The 14,253-nt window shown below is 57.3% G+C and overlaps 5 protein-coding genes across 5 annotated transcripts; 1 reads left to right on the forward strand and 4 right to left on the reverse strand.

The window, feature by feature from the left end:
• Positions 1-80: 80 nt before the first annotated feature.
• On the reverse strand, positions 81-3,459 carry PHSY_006250 (C6 transcription factor; the record flags this gene model as incomplete). The annotated part of the gene is made up of 2 exons (XM_012336853.1): positions 81-2,728; positions 2,805-3,459. The coding sequence occupies 2 exons, from the start codon at positions 3,457-3,459 to the stop codon at positions 81-83; spliced, it is 3,303 nt and encodes a 1,100-aa protein (XP_012192243.1).
• Positions 3,460-3,677: 218 nt separating this feature from the next.
• PHSY_006251 (sex-determining protein) lies at positions 3,678-5,677 on the forward strand (the record flags this gene model as incomplete). Its single annotated transcript, XM_012336854.1, has 2 exons — positions 3,678-3,705; positions 5,091-5,677. 2 exons carry the CDS (start codon positions 3,678-3,680, stop codon positions 5,675-5,677), a joined length of 615 nt encoding a protein of 204 aa, XP_012192244.1.
• Positions 5,678-7,571: 1,894 nt separating this feature from the next.
• PHSY_006252 (hypothetical protein) lies at positions 7,572-8,682 on the reverse strand (the record flags this gene model as incomplete). The annotated part of the gene is made up of 3 exons (XM_012336855.1): positions 7,572-7,686; positions 8,019-8,218; positions 8,620-8,682. 3 exons carry the CDS (start codon positions 8,680-8,682, stop codon positions 7,572-7,574), a joined length of 378 nt encoding a protein of 125 aa, XP_012192245.1.
• A 49-nt stretch (positions 8,683-8,731) lies between these two features.
• PHSY_006253 (glycosyltransferase) lies at positions 8,732-12,748 on the reverse strand (the record flags this gene model as incomplete). The annotated part of the gene is made up of 1 exon (XM_012336856.1): positions 8,732-12,748. One exon carries the CDS (start codon positions 12,746-12,748, stop codon positions 8,732-8,734), a length of 4,017 nt encoding a protein of 1,338 aa, XP_012192246.1.
• Positions 12,749-12,859: 111 nt separating this feature from the next.
• On the reverse strand, positions 12,860-14,232 carry PHSY_006254 (hypothetical protein; the record flags this gene model as incomplete). The annotated part of the gene is made up of 3 exons (XM_012336857.1): positions 12,860-13,205; positions 13,400-13,510; positions 14,195-14,232. The coding sequence occupies 3 exons, from the start codon at positions 14,230-14,232 to the stop codon at positions 12,860-12,862; spliced, it is 495 nt and encodes a 164-aa protein (XP_012192247.1).
• Positions 14,233-14,253: the final 21 nt, after the last annotated feature.

Consider the following 14,253-nt stretch of genomic DNA (forward strand, 5'->3'; position numbering starts at 1 on the left):
CGCACTCAAAGTTCAACTAATCACACTCAGATCAAACTTCACCAATCAGCTGACATTCCTAAAACGCTGCTCCACGCTGCTCAACACAAATGCGGAAAAGCACTCCTTAGATGCTCCAAATCATACACCTTGCGAACCTGCACTCTCGCCGACCCACCCACCGGTCGTTCAGTAGCAAATCCAGGTCTCCGCACCACGAGATGAATCGCCTCGACCTGCGAGACGATCGAGGCAACCGTTGCCGGCGAAATTGCCGTCTTTCCCGATCGTGCCCTCTGCGCCTGAAGCACATCCACCAAGTTGCGTGCTACAGGCCAGAACTCGGCATGACGACCGAGCGTACTGATGATCTTTGCCAATGTAGACTGCGCAGCTTCCAGTTGGGCCATCAAACCTCGAGAGCTGGCGTCGGTGTTCAAGACTGCTTGCATCGATTCTTCCAGCGTCTCGATTTCAGACAGCCAGACGCAGCCCGAGAGGAAGCAGGCGACCGCCGACAGCGGTGTGTCAGCCAGCAAAGTGGGATCCAGCGCTTCCGCGAGTTTGCAGATCTCGACAATTTCGGCGGCGGCCGAGCGCATGGCATCGTACTCTGCATTGGTCATGACAGCGCTAGGCAGCAGGAAGCGGTGGAGCAAAGCCATGTGGTGCGTAAGATGCAGTTGAAGAAACGACATGGCCTCACCCGCATCGTGAGCACGCCTCAAGTTGACGGGTCCGAGCTGAAGCACTGAAGGCAGCGAATCGTAGTGACCGACGAGATCAGCACCAACAGCAGCGACTTCTCTCTCCGTTTCCCGTGCTCGTGCTCGATCGGATCCATCGCCCTTTGCGATGGTCGCACCGACACGACTCGATGTGCTAACCTCTGCAAGACGTCCGAGGTAGTGAAGCTGACGGACCAGGGCAGCAAAGATGCAGGGCTTGCCGTCACGCATGGTTGTCGGGAAGACAGTGTCGATGTCTCCGTCCTTAATGGCGAGCGGCCGGGCTGTGGCGATCGAAGTGATGCGATCCAAGCAATACACCATCCAAAAGACGTCGCTGGCGATCAGATCACCGCCGAGCTTGTCGCCTGCCGCTGTCGACGGAGGCGATGACGACCGTCGGGGTGGTTGCGCGCGATGCAGATCCAGCTGCATGCACAGACGCATCGCAGACGACACGATGACGGCCGACGAAACCACCTGACCCATGAGAATGTCTCTGATCGCCATGACACCCAAAGCCAAGATGGCTTCCAGATCAGGACTCTGTAGAGCCGCGCCGATCAAAGCGCGTGCGCGCTCGAGATAGTGCTTGCTGCTCAATGCTCCGTCGATCGAGGGTTGCTGGCCGACACGCTCGTGCAAGCTTGCACCGATGGCGCAAAGCGCGTTGGCCAAAAGGGCAGAGATGGAACCGTCCCGAATGCGCGACGCGACGACCTTGGTGTCAAGTCCAGGCATCTGTTCGCCAATGGCTTCCAGGTAAGAACCGAAAAAGAGCTCAAGGACGGGCTGCGGAGGCTTGATGTCTTGCTTGCGCACAAAAGGGATGCCGTCGCTCGACGGCGGCGAGGCTGCACGAGGCTGCGATGCTGACGTGGAGGTGCTTTCCCTTCGGCTCTTTTCTGCTGCCCGTGCTTGATCTTCGAGCGCGCGCTGAATAGCTTCGATGAGCGGCAGCGATAGTCGATCGACTGTAAGTGGGTAGCTGAGTTGATCATAGCCATCGCGCGTCGCAGCTTCGAGCAGCTCGTGCTCCTGACGACAAGACATGTCCATGGCGATGCTCAATTGCAGCAGCTGAGGGGCACTACTCGAGGTGCTGCGCAGACGAAAGATGTGTAGTCGACCCGAGTCGTTGGGGGAAGGGCGTGCGATGTCCTGGTGAGCATCGCCGCGAAACACTTCAAGCACACCTACGAGACCTGCAGCGACGTCCATGAAGGGACGCTGCGCTGCGGTCGACAAGCCTCCAAGGGCTTCCCAGTCGGCAGCAAAAGCGCGGTCGAGGCGTTCAGCTGGCAGATCATCGGCGATCAGGTCCTCGAGGCTGGAGTCTTGTGACATGTGCGCCTCAACCGAGATGCGTTGGGCATCAGTAGCGGGACGAGCGAGCGTAGCGATCTCGGCAGCCCTACTCCTGCATCGGACGGCTACAGAGCTCGATCGAGAGAAGCGAGATTCGGGCAATGGTCGTAGAGGACGGGCGACCTGCTCTTCCGATGTCGTGCGACAATCTTGCGAGGCGGGCTGGGGCCGGTCGTCACGCACCCAGGGTGTTTTAGCAAGAGGTACGTCGATCGAGGAGCGAGGATGGGCGTAGATGTCAGCATAGCTGCGTGTCGCTGAACCTCTGTCAGGGAATCGAGGAGGAGGCAAGTGTTGCTCGGAAGGGCTGCGTTGAGAGTGCAGGGCGTGACGAGCATCTCGATCACCGTCCGAGTAGGTTCGGTTTCGAGTGTCGCCACCGATGATTGGACTCGACGCCTTGGAATCGATGTTAGTCCCGTTTCCGACAGCATAGGTCTTGATCGACATTGGCTGCGAGGACGGGAGCATGCCCGAGGCGACCCTCTGAGTGTAGACTTGGCCAGCTGGGTCCAGGTCACCCCTAGGGTGGGGCGGAAGGGACTCAGGAGAATGCTGAGAGGAAGAACCGGGCGGGGTTCTCTTTTGCATCCGGGCAGCTTCGCCAGTCTTTGCACGGCGAAAGTCGACCTCTGGCCATTTGCAAGCGATTTCTGCATACGTAAAATAAAGAGGCATGGAGGATCAGCGGGAGATCGAGCTATGAGCAAGAAGGATCGCGGCACTTACTCATGGTAGCACACGTCTTGCAGGTAGGCCGCACGCCGTCACAGCGAGACTTGCGATTGCGGCAGGCAAGACAGGCGAGAGAGACGCGGGGACGCTTGATGGGCGTGCTTGTGGTGACAGACTCTGCCAGTGGGGCAGGTCGGATGTGAGGCGGTGGCGCATCGTAACGACGGTGATATGGGACGTGTGACGACGCATGGGCTCGTGGGACATCGTGATGATACGGATCGGAACGGTACACGGGCTGCGAGGAATACGAATAAGCAGGAGCCGGGTGGTTCGGGTGTGGAGCAATCCGAGCGTCGGCAGGCGAGCGTCTTGACTGTGCATAGTCGGCCGAAACCAAGCCGACGGGCATGGTCGAAGGAGGACTAGGGCGACGAACGGCATCGTACGGACTAGGCCTATCGGACAAGGGAAGGTAGGGACGATGCGCTGCGTGAAGTGGAGCATCAAGATCCTGAATGGAAGCAAGTCGGTGCGAAGAGGACGCAAGACTCTCGGGCCTGGTCAAGGGCAATTTCGGTATCGTTTGACTCGAGGGTAGAATGGGTGGCAATCTTTCCAAACCGCGTCTGGATTCGTGCTCTTCCCTAGACGTCGATGGTCGAGCAGCTGAGCCTCTCGGACCGGAACCGTAGGGCGACCTGTCCATGGCGACGGAAGGCAAGAGCTTCGTGCTGCTCGGAGCACGATCGAGTGCGAGTGGCGGAATGGTGGGCAAAAGATTACCTCGAAGGAAGCAGGGTTTGGTGTAGGAAGGTCAGGCTACAAGAATATGCCCGATGGCAGTTAGATGGTCTCGCTGCGCTCGAGTGACGTTGAATCTCGATAGGTAACGGCTGAGTCGAGCGATGCGAAGCAGGCTGAACGATGCGCCTCTCGCAGAGTCTTGGAACCGGTGAGGTGATGCAAGGGCAATAGGACCGGCAAGGATTAATCTCCGTAGCGCCGCACTTTACTGTGTCAGGGCAAGCTAGATCGGAGTTGGCTAAAAGTTCATTTGAGGTTGGCGCTTGGTCGACCTCGATAGTGGGATGGCAGGAGTCGACTCGCACCGAATGTTCCTGCAAATGAAACGGGCGAGGGACAATCGTGGCAGGAAAGACGCGAGGAGTTCGTGATGAAACGAGAAATGATGTAGCCAATAAGACTGCGCTTATCACTATATGCGATGATGCGGTACGCAAGCCGAGAGCGTCCAAGCGTAGCCAGAGCAGGGCGAGATGGCGGGGAGCAAGGTTGGCGGAATGACAAGGGTGGAGCGTATCGCTAGCGTCTGCTGGTACGGCTCACTTCCGTTCGGATGCGAGTCAGGCGGATCTTCCGTAGCTTGCTGAATCAGCAGTGGCTGACGAAGCGCAGCAACTCGAGATGTCGAAAAAGGAGCAGGTCGGTTTCTCCTGGAAGAAGCCGGTAGAGCAGCCGGTGAGGATGTGCAGTGCTCGTGGTAAAGCTATCAAGAGAAAAGTTCGAGAAGTCGAGCAACGTCAAAGAGATGATGGTTGAGAGAGTAGTTGCAAGCAAGAGGAAGGAGAAGAGAATGGAGGGAGGGAGGAGGGGATGGAAGGAGAATAGCAGAGCTTCAGCAGAAGCTGGCAGAGGCCAAGAGCCGAATGGAGCCGGATCGGCGAGCTTGCCGAAGTTGACAGACAGCAGCATCGGAGGCTGCGCACAAGGAGAGAGGCGGGATGCATACAAAGCTTTTTGAAACGTACCGACATGCACCATGCGAGCGCCATGTCAGATGTACCATGCAGCAGCCATCAGCCTCCTTGGCGACAAATCAGCCTGCGCCGGTATTAAGGCGCGGATAAGATTCTATGAGAGAGGCGCGCGACCCGGCTCGAGGCATCTGCTTGCTGCCTTTGACCATCCATTCAGCGATACGCCGTTTGGGACGCAACCGAATGACTTTGGTAGACAGATGCAGGGCCAACAAATAAGCGCGGGTCTGCGGCCAAGTTGACTTGGAAGAACATTGTCTCGACGGAGTGCAAGGCAGCAGCGACCGGGATCGTATGCGACCCGAAGCCATAGATTCAGCTGCCCAGCAGCAATTCAGCGCATGACAATGCAAACCCACGTTCGGCCCACAACCACGCAGGCAGGCGTTGCGCAGAGCGCAGGATAGTCGCAGAACTGCCGAGTCGGAGCGTCTGCCGACCACGACGACGAAGCGCGCGCACCCAGGTGAGCACAGGTGCACCCGGGTTCGGCAACAGCCGAGCGGAAAGGGGGAGAATTATGAAGTGACACGCTACAGGAAATTGAGTTTTGTCACAGGATGCATCTCCCGTGACAGACTTACCGCTCCCTTCGCTACTACACTCGATGCGTCACCGAAGACGGAAACAAGCACATCGTCCAAGAAAGTTGAGGGCGAACAGGATTGCACCGATCGACGGAGCAAAAGCCATCGTGAGGAGCCCGGTTTGCAAGTCTTCCGTCCCGACAGCCGAAACGGGAACAGATGCAATGCTATAAGCCACTGTGTCCAACAGTCTCGTCAAGTAAGCGGCCACATCTCGTGTGTTGTGTTTCATTTCGCTTTGTGCAGGATCAATGACACAGGCAGAGAGTGTCACCCCGCAGCGATCAGCCACCGCCACCTTGAGAAGCATGATCTCATTCCGAGAGCCGCGGCTTCCCCCCAAATTGAAATTCGTAAATTGCTGCACAGTGTCGCGCAGCCAGAGGAGTTGAACCGGGTTGAGCTCAATTCATCCGTCACTTCCGACTTTTCCTGCACCCTACGCGTGGCTCCGACATCCAAAATCGGTTGTCACAGAATGCAAGACCTCCTCGACCGCTTTGCATACGGCGTGCCGCTCACGCTTTCGTGCAGCACAGCGTCGGCTATCGTGAACTAGGCTTACCGATGCAATCCTGTCGCTGGAATCTCACAATTCTCGACAACGCTTTTATTATGTGAGGGAAGGGATGATCCAAATTCTTGGATGTGCCAGCTCCTACGGCATTTGGTTCACAACCGAGATCGCGAAATGCCACGAGCACCAAGTCCCTCCGCTGCCCTTCCTTCGCTGGACCGTCTTACCGAACAAACTGCCGAGTCGACGTAATCGAAGCCTTCTCGCTAAGTTAGTCTTACCCTGTCCCGAGATGGTGCGACATCCCGGTCGTTTCTGAAGCAGCGGTCGCTTCGTGCACGGCGACCTCGGTGATCTTGTGGAGCCATCGGCAAGGACGCAGCCTTATCTCGTAACTTTCCAGAACCCTTGTGGGCACAGAGGTCGCCGGCGTATCACGCGAGTTTTTTTGCGAGCTTTTTTAGTCCCACTGGTATCGCGCAGTCTCACAATGATTTCATCCGATCAACGAGGGCTCGATCCCGGATTTCATGCTTCGATAGGTGCAGACGTATTTGTGTTGGGAACGAGGTTGTCCACCCGCATCGATGCAAATGGATATGTATCCGATCTTCCGGCGGAAAGTGGGGGTTGTCTACAAAATCAGGTCAGCATTCCTGGCAACGTCCTCATGATCGCGCAGTATGCTCGAACGTCAAAAAGCTCGAACATTCTAGAACCGATTCCGCGCGCGCTATTAACGTTGTGTAGCGTGTGTCAAACGCGTGTGTCATCGGATTCCTCGGTGAATTCCGTCACCGCCATCCGACCGACGGCAGCAAATCTACAGCCAATGGACAGCGACCTCTTCAAAGTCTTTTGATACGATGCGAGAACAATGAAACCCTGTCACACAATAGAGCACACCCCGATTTTCCCAATCGTGGACCTGCGAAATTGGTTCCTGGCATGATCACCCGAAGAACAATAGTACCCGCACGCATCGCGAAAGGCGTCGCAAATTATGCGGTCCTCCCCTCCCACCCCTGCCACTCGACGAGGTCCGAGATCGTGTTGATTTCGATTGCGTGCTGCAAGACGGCTTGATGGTTTCGCGACGCTCACGCGCATTCTTCTCCGATGTCGAGGTGGGCTGAAATCAAGGTGATGTTTTCCGCGGAAAAGAACTTACACACAGCGAGCTCAAAGGTGAGTCGATTGGCCTCTGTCCACGCATAGCTCGTGGCGGTGACAATCCTCGCAAAACAGACGAGCATCGCTTGCACCTGATGCATCTCACGCTGTCTTCGCCGACACGGTAGTCTTTGCATTAGCCTCCTTTCTCGGGTCGTACTATCTCGCGGGATGATCTTCCGTCCAATCGAGTTTTGCTATTCAGTGGCGTGAAACGCAAGGTCGCAGGAAGATCATGTCAGCGATCGATCGCATGGAAGCCTACTCGGGAAGCAAGACAAGCCATGCAGAATTCGGATCTTTTTGCGTCATTCATCTTTCGCCATGATGTTGATACACGAGCTCACTTCACTGCGGCTAGATTACCTCACAGCTGTCTCTCCAGGAATCAAACCTGTAGGCCCCCACTGAGCACCCATCTTTCCTCTCGACCTAGCTGGAACATCTGACGGCGACGCTTCTTTTGTAAGGAGCATTGACTGCATGCCCGGAATTCGGATTTGTCTACAGCAGAACGGTCAACTTTGGAGACACGCTAAGTATGCAGAAGCTTCGACGGCGCGTTCGTAGCTAATCAGATCTCGGTTTCATCGTGTGAACACCTTCGTCGCAGTTTGAAAATGAAGCTCGACCGCGTTGTGCATGCATGAAAGCGGATGACCATCGCCGAATTCCGGCGGAGACGTGTAAGGTTCTTTTCCGCAAGCACTGTGGGGTTCAGGGTTTGGCAAACAACTGGAAAAGTCGTGACACACGACCGCTGTCACGATTCTTTGAGGGCAACGGTGACCATCGGACCGACGAAACGAAGGAGGAACCGGTTATCACAGGTGACCAGATCTGATCTGATTAGGATGCTTAGGCGAACCTTGCTCTTGCTGCAAGTGACGCCATGCATCGGCGGTTCGCCTCGCAAAGAGCGAGCGCACAAAGTTTGTTGGAAGCGAGGGTCGAGAAAGCAGACAACCAAAGCAGAGCAGCGCCCGCCCACCGACATCCTTCCGCAATATGAGGTGGCAGAAGGGAAGTCGCATAAGCGAGCCTAGCCGGAATCGCTCCCGTGCGTGACCGCGTGCGCCTTGCGCACCAGCACATCGGCAAACGCGGAAGTCGGAACACGTGAAAGGCTTCGTACTGACTTCTGCATGACCCTTTGATGATCGAGTGGAACTACTTTGAAGTAAAAGGTGGAACGAAGTGCCAACCTCACCGACGTGCTTTCAAGCAACGAGAAAGGATCATGATGTCGGCAGTGATTTTGTCTCGGATGTCAGACCACGCGCTCGCTCGGACTGTCTCGTTCCGGGAACCACACAATCTGGATGCAATTTTGTTGTGTTCTTCTAAACTTCCGCCTTCTGCCAATCGCATCTCATCATCCGCTGTTCCGTGTTTGCCACGAGGCAACGACTGAGAACAAAAAAAAACAAAGCTGCAGTGGACAAATCGGCTGATGTTGCTCGCTTCGATGCGACCGAGCTCAAGCGCCATGCATTCGACTCTCGGTAAAGTGGGAGCGGTCGCCAGCCGCGGTCACCACTTTGCTCGCGTAACCTAGACGAACGGAGCCACGTTTCTTTTGCAACACGATCCCGATCCCTTTTGGCAGTGAGCAGCTGTTCGCCCCTCGGCGCCTTATTTGTTCTCTGCTCTTTCTTTTGTGCTCGTCTCCGAGAATGCATGAATGGACAGCCCGTCCGCTCTGCCCCTATCCAGCCTCAAACGTGGTTTTTTTGCTCCTTCATGGTTCTATCAAACGAAACGGCAGGTTCTTAACTCCGAATCACCCTCGACCCACTCTCGCTGCTCACGTCAAAAACTCGAAAAAATAAAATAAAAACATATGATTGTCGACTGCCTCGCACGCTGTTCATGTTGCAACACGACAACGAGCTGCTCGCCTCCGACCGGCATCGGCTTCGCTCAACGATTCGCCCACTTGAGATCGCGTGCGCGGAACCCAATCATCTCCTCCAACGCCTCCTGCACATCCGACTGTGCCAAGAAGTACGCCGCCTCGGTGCCCCTGTTCTTCTCCAGGTCCATCGTCGTGCACGTGACGGGCGCAAATAGGTCCAACGTGTTGACGTACGCCAGCAGCTTCTCGTCCTGACCGAGCGCCAGCACAAAGTCGAACGTGTGCGTCTGGTGGTAGTGGTGCGGAAGATGGACCGAGATAGATCCGGGGTGGGATCGCATCGACGAGTGTGGGGACGGGTGGTGCGCGTGCGAGTGGTGGTGCACTACGGGTGACGAGGCACGAGTGCTGTGCGTGGTTGGCATCGGCCAGTAGTTCGAGGGCTGCTTGTAGGCGCTCTCCAGCGGTGGCTGGTCGGGTTGGTCTGCCAGTCGCTGCGCGACGTCGTTCGGTCTCTGCGCCGAAAGCGACGGCGTCGACGACGACGACTGCTGACTCCCGCTGTGTGCGCCCGGTCCTGGCAACGACATGCTGCCCACAATGCTCATCTGCATGATAATGTGCTGCACCGCCGCCACCCTGCTCGCGTGCCGAGGCAAGATCAAACAGTTGGTGCGACACGGCACCACGCGCAACGAGTGCGAGAACCGCTCGTGGATCAGATTGGCCACCTCGGCCGACTGCCTTCGCGCCCACTGCGCTTCGTGCGAGTTGCGGTCGCCCTGCTTGTCGTTCCAGAAGCGCCAGCAGACCGAAGCACCTCGCTCCTCGACGTACGAGTTGGGCGTGCGTTCGGAAAAGTACGACAGGATCTCGCGCACCGGTCGAAGGTCGAACGGCGCCACCAGGCTGTTCCAGTGGTTCTCGCCGGCGTGCTTGACAAAGCAACCGTCTTCGGCGACGAAGCCGATGCTGTCGATGCGCGAAGCGACGCGGTCCAGATCGTTGGTGCCCATGCCGCTGAGAACGTAGACGACATTCTTCGCATCCGCAGCAAGGTCGCTGAGCAGCTTGAACAACCATTCGGGAGGACGGAAGCCGCCCTGCTCGTGCGCAGCGAGCGGATCGTACGTCACCAGCGTCTCCTCGAGATCGATGAGCAACAGACGCGAATGCGCAGCGCGCCACTCCGATACCAGCTGTGCCACCTCGAGTCGCGGCACAAACATGTTCTCCAGCCTCTCCTGCTCCAGATGCGCCCGTTCCAGGTGTCCCAACAACGACGTGATCCACTGCTGCGCCGTCTGCGTCACGACGACGCGGTGCAGATCCGTCCAGCGCTGTACCATCTCCGATTCGTCCATGGTAAGCGCCTTGTGAATGGCGTGCGCCACTTGTTTCGTGTTCCAAGGGTTGATGCCGATGCAGGCACGAAGACCCGAATAGGTGCCCGTGAATTCCGACAGCACAAGAGGACGATGGCTCACTTCCTGGCAGACGACAAACTCGTGCGAAGTGAGGTTCATGCCTTCGCGCAGACTCGTGGCGAGGAAGCAGTCGGCGACGGTGAGCAGCGCCAGATATTGGCTGAACGTGATATCCTGGACGTGGAGGAACACCACGGGCTGGTAGGTGAGCGAGCTGTACTTGTTGTTGATGCGCGAGACGACGTCGGTCGCTTCGCCGATCTCCTCGTTCTCCTCCGTGGTAGCCAGAGCGACTTGAATGAGCACGACCTCGCCAGCCCATTTCGGGTTCTCGTCCAGGAAGGCCTCGAATGCGAGCAATTTCTGCCGCACGCCCTTGATCCAATCGAGCTTGTCCCTGCCGACAATGATTCGCTTGCCAGCATACTTTTGTCGCAGCTGAGCGACGCACTCGCTGACTTCGGGGTCTTGCCGCTTCGCGTTGAGACTGCGCACGTCGATGCCAATGGGGAAAGGCGCCACGTTGACAAAACTTCCCTCGAGCTGGACGCCCTTGGGCGTGGCTTCGAGCTGCAGGATGCGGCTGACGGTCTGACGGAAATGACGGCAAAAGTTGTGCGTCTGAAAACCAATGAGATCGGCACCGAGCATACCTTTGAGCAGCGTCTCGCGCATGCTCAGACAACGGAAGATTTCGGACGAGGGGAAAGCGATGTGCACAAACAGACCGATGGTGGCGTGAGGCAGACGTTCACGCACCATCTGCGGCACGAGAAGCAGGTGGTAGTCGTTGACCCACACAATGTCGCCCTCCTGATAGATGTCCTCGATGGCATCGGCGAAGCGACGGTTGACCTCCCAGTAAGCGCGGAAGGCTTCGTGCTCGTTGTCGAGGCCCTTGGATGTGGGTGAGGTATAGTGGAAGGTGGGCCAGAGGATCTGCTTGCAAAAGCGGTTGTAGCTCAAGTCAAAGTCCTCATCCTCGAGCCAGACTGGCATGGAAGATCGCTCCTTGATAAACTTCTGCTCGAGCACGCGCTTTTCGGCGGGACCGAGCCAGCCTTCCGTCGAGAGGCCCGGTGTGCCGACGTACAGCTTACCAGCACGCAGACGTTCCCGCTCGATGCTCTTGACTGCGTTGATGAGACCACCGTTGGCAGATGGATTGCTCACAAACTCGAAAGGCGGCAAGGCGAGATCGGCATCGTCGTCCGCGACCGTATCGAGAGAAGCAGTCGAGGTGCGCCTCCTGAGATGCGAGGCGTTGGTCGACGACGTTCGACGCGCGCTTCCGCGACGCGTGACGGATCGCATGCTTCTGTTGCGGCTGAAAACGGAAGAGGGTGCGGCGGGTGGCCCGAGGTTGTTGCCACCGCCACCTGCGGAGCCGTGGTGATGCGATCGTCCCTTGATGGATGCGGCAGGTGACGTGGTGACGGATCGTTCGCGCTCTCGCGGTGCGCGCGCATGGCCTAGCAGCTCTCTCGACGATGGCCTCTCGGCTGTCGATGCGGATGTTTTACGTGTCTGAGCAGGCGAGGCTGGAACTCCTCTTCCATGGTCGTTGATGGACCCGCTCGCCACCGCGCTGGCCGTCTTGACGCTCTTCAAAGCTGGGAGACCGGGTGTCTTGGTGCCAGACCCAGAAGAGGGAGGCGTGTTGCTAGACTTGGCAGCAGCCAGACTCTTCAGGGTCGGCAATTGGCCAGGTCCGGCTGACATTGCTCCTGAAGGGTTGGCCCTGGTCATGCTGAGAGACGAGGGAAAGGCGCGGGCGAGTCCCGGCGGCCTGTTGGCATTGCCCGGTGTCTGCGCACCTGCCATCGGAGTGACGGCACCAGAGCCGAACGGATGGTGCCTCTCGCTCTCGGAGGTTGAAGCGGGAGGCGGCAAAGGCCCACCTTGCCTAGCGGCGAGATCCGAGATGATGCTGAGTGGTGTAGTGATGCCGAGCTTGCCTCCAACTCTTGCGCCTGGTGTGCGTGTTCCCGATCCTTCCGGCACGAACGAAGGCGGAGCGAGCGCGGTGCCGCTGCTCGTGTTGGTGTTGAAGCTGGTACGGCGGCTCTTGGGTGCCGAAGCAGCAGCAGCGGCGATCGGAGCCGTTTGTACTGGCAAAGGGGAGGTCCCGTAGGGGCTCGAGCCTGCTGGATCTGGCGTGATGGCGGCTCGACCGTGGTCGGATGCAGGCGCGACCGGAATATCCGACGCTTCGGCAGCCGCGCTGGTGGTATTGGCGTGTTCCGACATGGATCCTCTGCGCGAGCTCATGTGTGGACTGGATGCTCCCGAGACACGGCCATCGCGCATCTCGAGCCTTGGCACAGCAGCTTCGTACATGAGCTCGCTCATGTTGATCTTGGTACCTGTGACCGAAGGCTGGCGACTCTTTGGCGTCCTTGCGGGTAGAGGCATGGAACGCGTTTGACGGTCCTGCGACGAAATGGACATGGATGCCGCGAGCCTCGAATTGAGCTCGTGCAATGGTAGTGGAGCATCCCTGGGCAGCGACTCGGGCGAGGGTGGCGCGGTGGACTCTTCCGGTGATTCTGCGAGCGCGGATTCGAATTCGGGCTCAACAAACTGGAGTGTATCCGGGAGGAAGAGCGAGGCGATCACCACGCGGTGACCGCCGAGATTCCCTCGACGCGGCATGATTCGCGCTCGAGCTCGACAAGAGCTTCTTCGACACGGTGCTGGGAGCCTGCCCCGGTAAGCGTAGTTGGTGGAGAGAAGGAAAGTCGCTGCAAAGGATGATCGAAGCAGTCACACGTTGGCAGTAGGTCCGGGGCGTGAGTGGTTCTGCGGCAAGACGAATTCAAAGGGCGGTCCGGGAAGCGGGCTTCGCGAATGAAACAACCATATATACTGGCGACCAAGGCAGTCGAGTACGGAGACGAAGACGAGGGTGTCTCGAAGGACAATGCGCAAAGAGAGTCGCTCCAATCGGCCAGTGCGCAAGCGAGACTGATGCAGGGGGGATGAGTGTTGGTTTCCTCCTTCCAGACGAGGTTGTCGAAGTTCTCCGAAGTTGCACAAGCGGAGGGGAGAAGGTACCGAATGGATCCCGTGAGTCAGGGATGAGTGGATGCAACAAGTCTGGAAGAAACGCCTAGAAAAAAATCCGCGCTGCAAGATGAGTGAGTCTGAATGAGCTTTCCTCCAAGCCACCAACGCATTCACTACTCATACACGCATCAAAGAGAGTTACCAAGCCGCACCCCCTTTGACTCGCACTGTTGCCATGGGCAGACCACATTTGCACATGGAACCTCGTGCTCATCGACTACGGGTCAGAAGACGCACCTCTTCCGCGCTGTAGTCGTCATACATATCGTCTTGAGCAGCGACGGTGCTCGGTCCATGACCATGGGGCCGATGATGCATTTTGCATTCATTATTTTTACAAGATATATTCTTTCGAAGAGGAAAGAGGGTGAGGCTGAACTCTAAGTTTAAAGGGCACATGCTTCAAAAGCTTGTCCGCACGTTGCTGGCGATGTGGAGGGGAAAAAAGCGCTTTGTTCGCATCGTGGCAGGGTGATCCGGTGCCTCGGTGCTACACAGTACCGCTTCTTGGTCAGGTCGAGGCCTGATACTTTCTGCTCTCACGAGAGCACAGACGGCCTCTCCAAAAAGACTCTTCTGAGCGACAGGAAGCAGGAATGGAGGCTGGTACAATCTCCGACGACGTTGCGGAGCAGAGATGACGACAGGGTCTGTTGCGGTCCGGTCCCACCGAGCTATCAACAACACCGCTCATCTTCTTGCCCGTCCAAGAGCCAAGGCGCCCTGCACACTCTGCACACTTTTGGCGCGGCCCTCTCAACTCTTTCCTTCGAGGTCACGACGCATTCGCGGTTCTTTTCCTAGTCGCACTGCTCCTGCTCGGGAACAGCCGGCTTCGGTGTGCGCTCAAAAATTCGCCGAGCCAGCCGAAAATTCTCGAAGTGCCGCAAAAATACACGATTTTCTACTCTAACATTTGCGATGTCTCTGCGCATACTTTATTTTAATATTATATTTATACATTGCCAACGTGGTGAACCTATACGAGTAGTCACTCAATGATGAGACGATACTGCAGTGCGATGCTCTTACCCATCTTCCGTAGCAAGGAACCTCGATGCGGCCAGCATCACTCGGGTGAGGCTCACGAT

Source organism: Pseudozyma hubeiensis (genome assembly GCF_000403515.1).
Source record: "Pseudozyma hubeiensis SY62 DNA, scaffold: PHS58, whole genome shotgun sequence".
NCBI lineage: Eukaryota > Fungi > Basidiomycota > Ustilaginomycetes > Ustilaginales > Ustilaginaceae > Pseudozyma > Pseudozyma hubeiensis.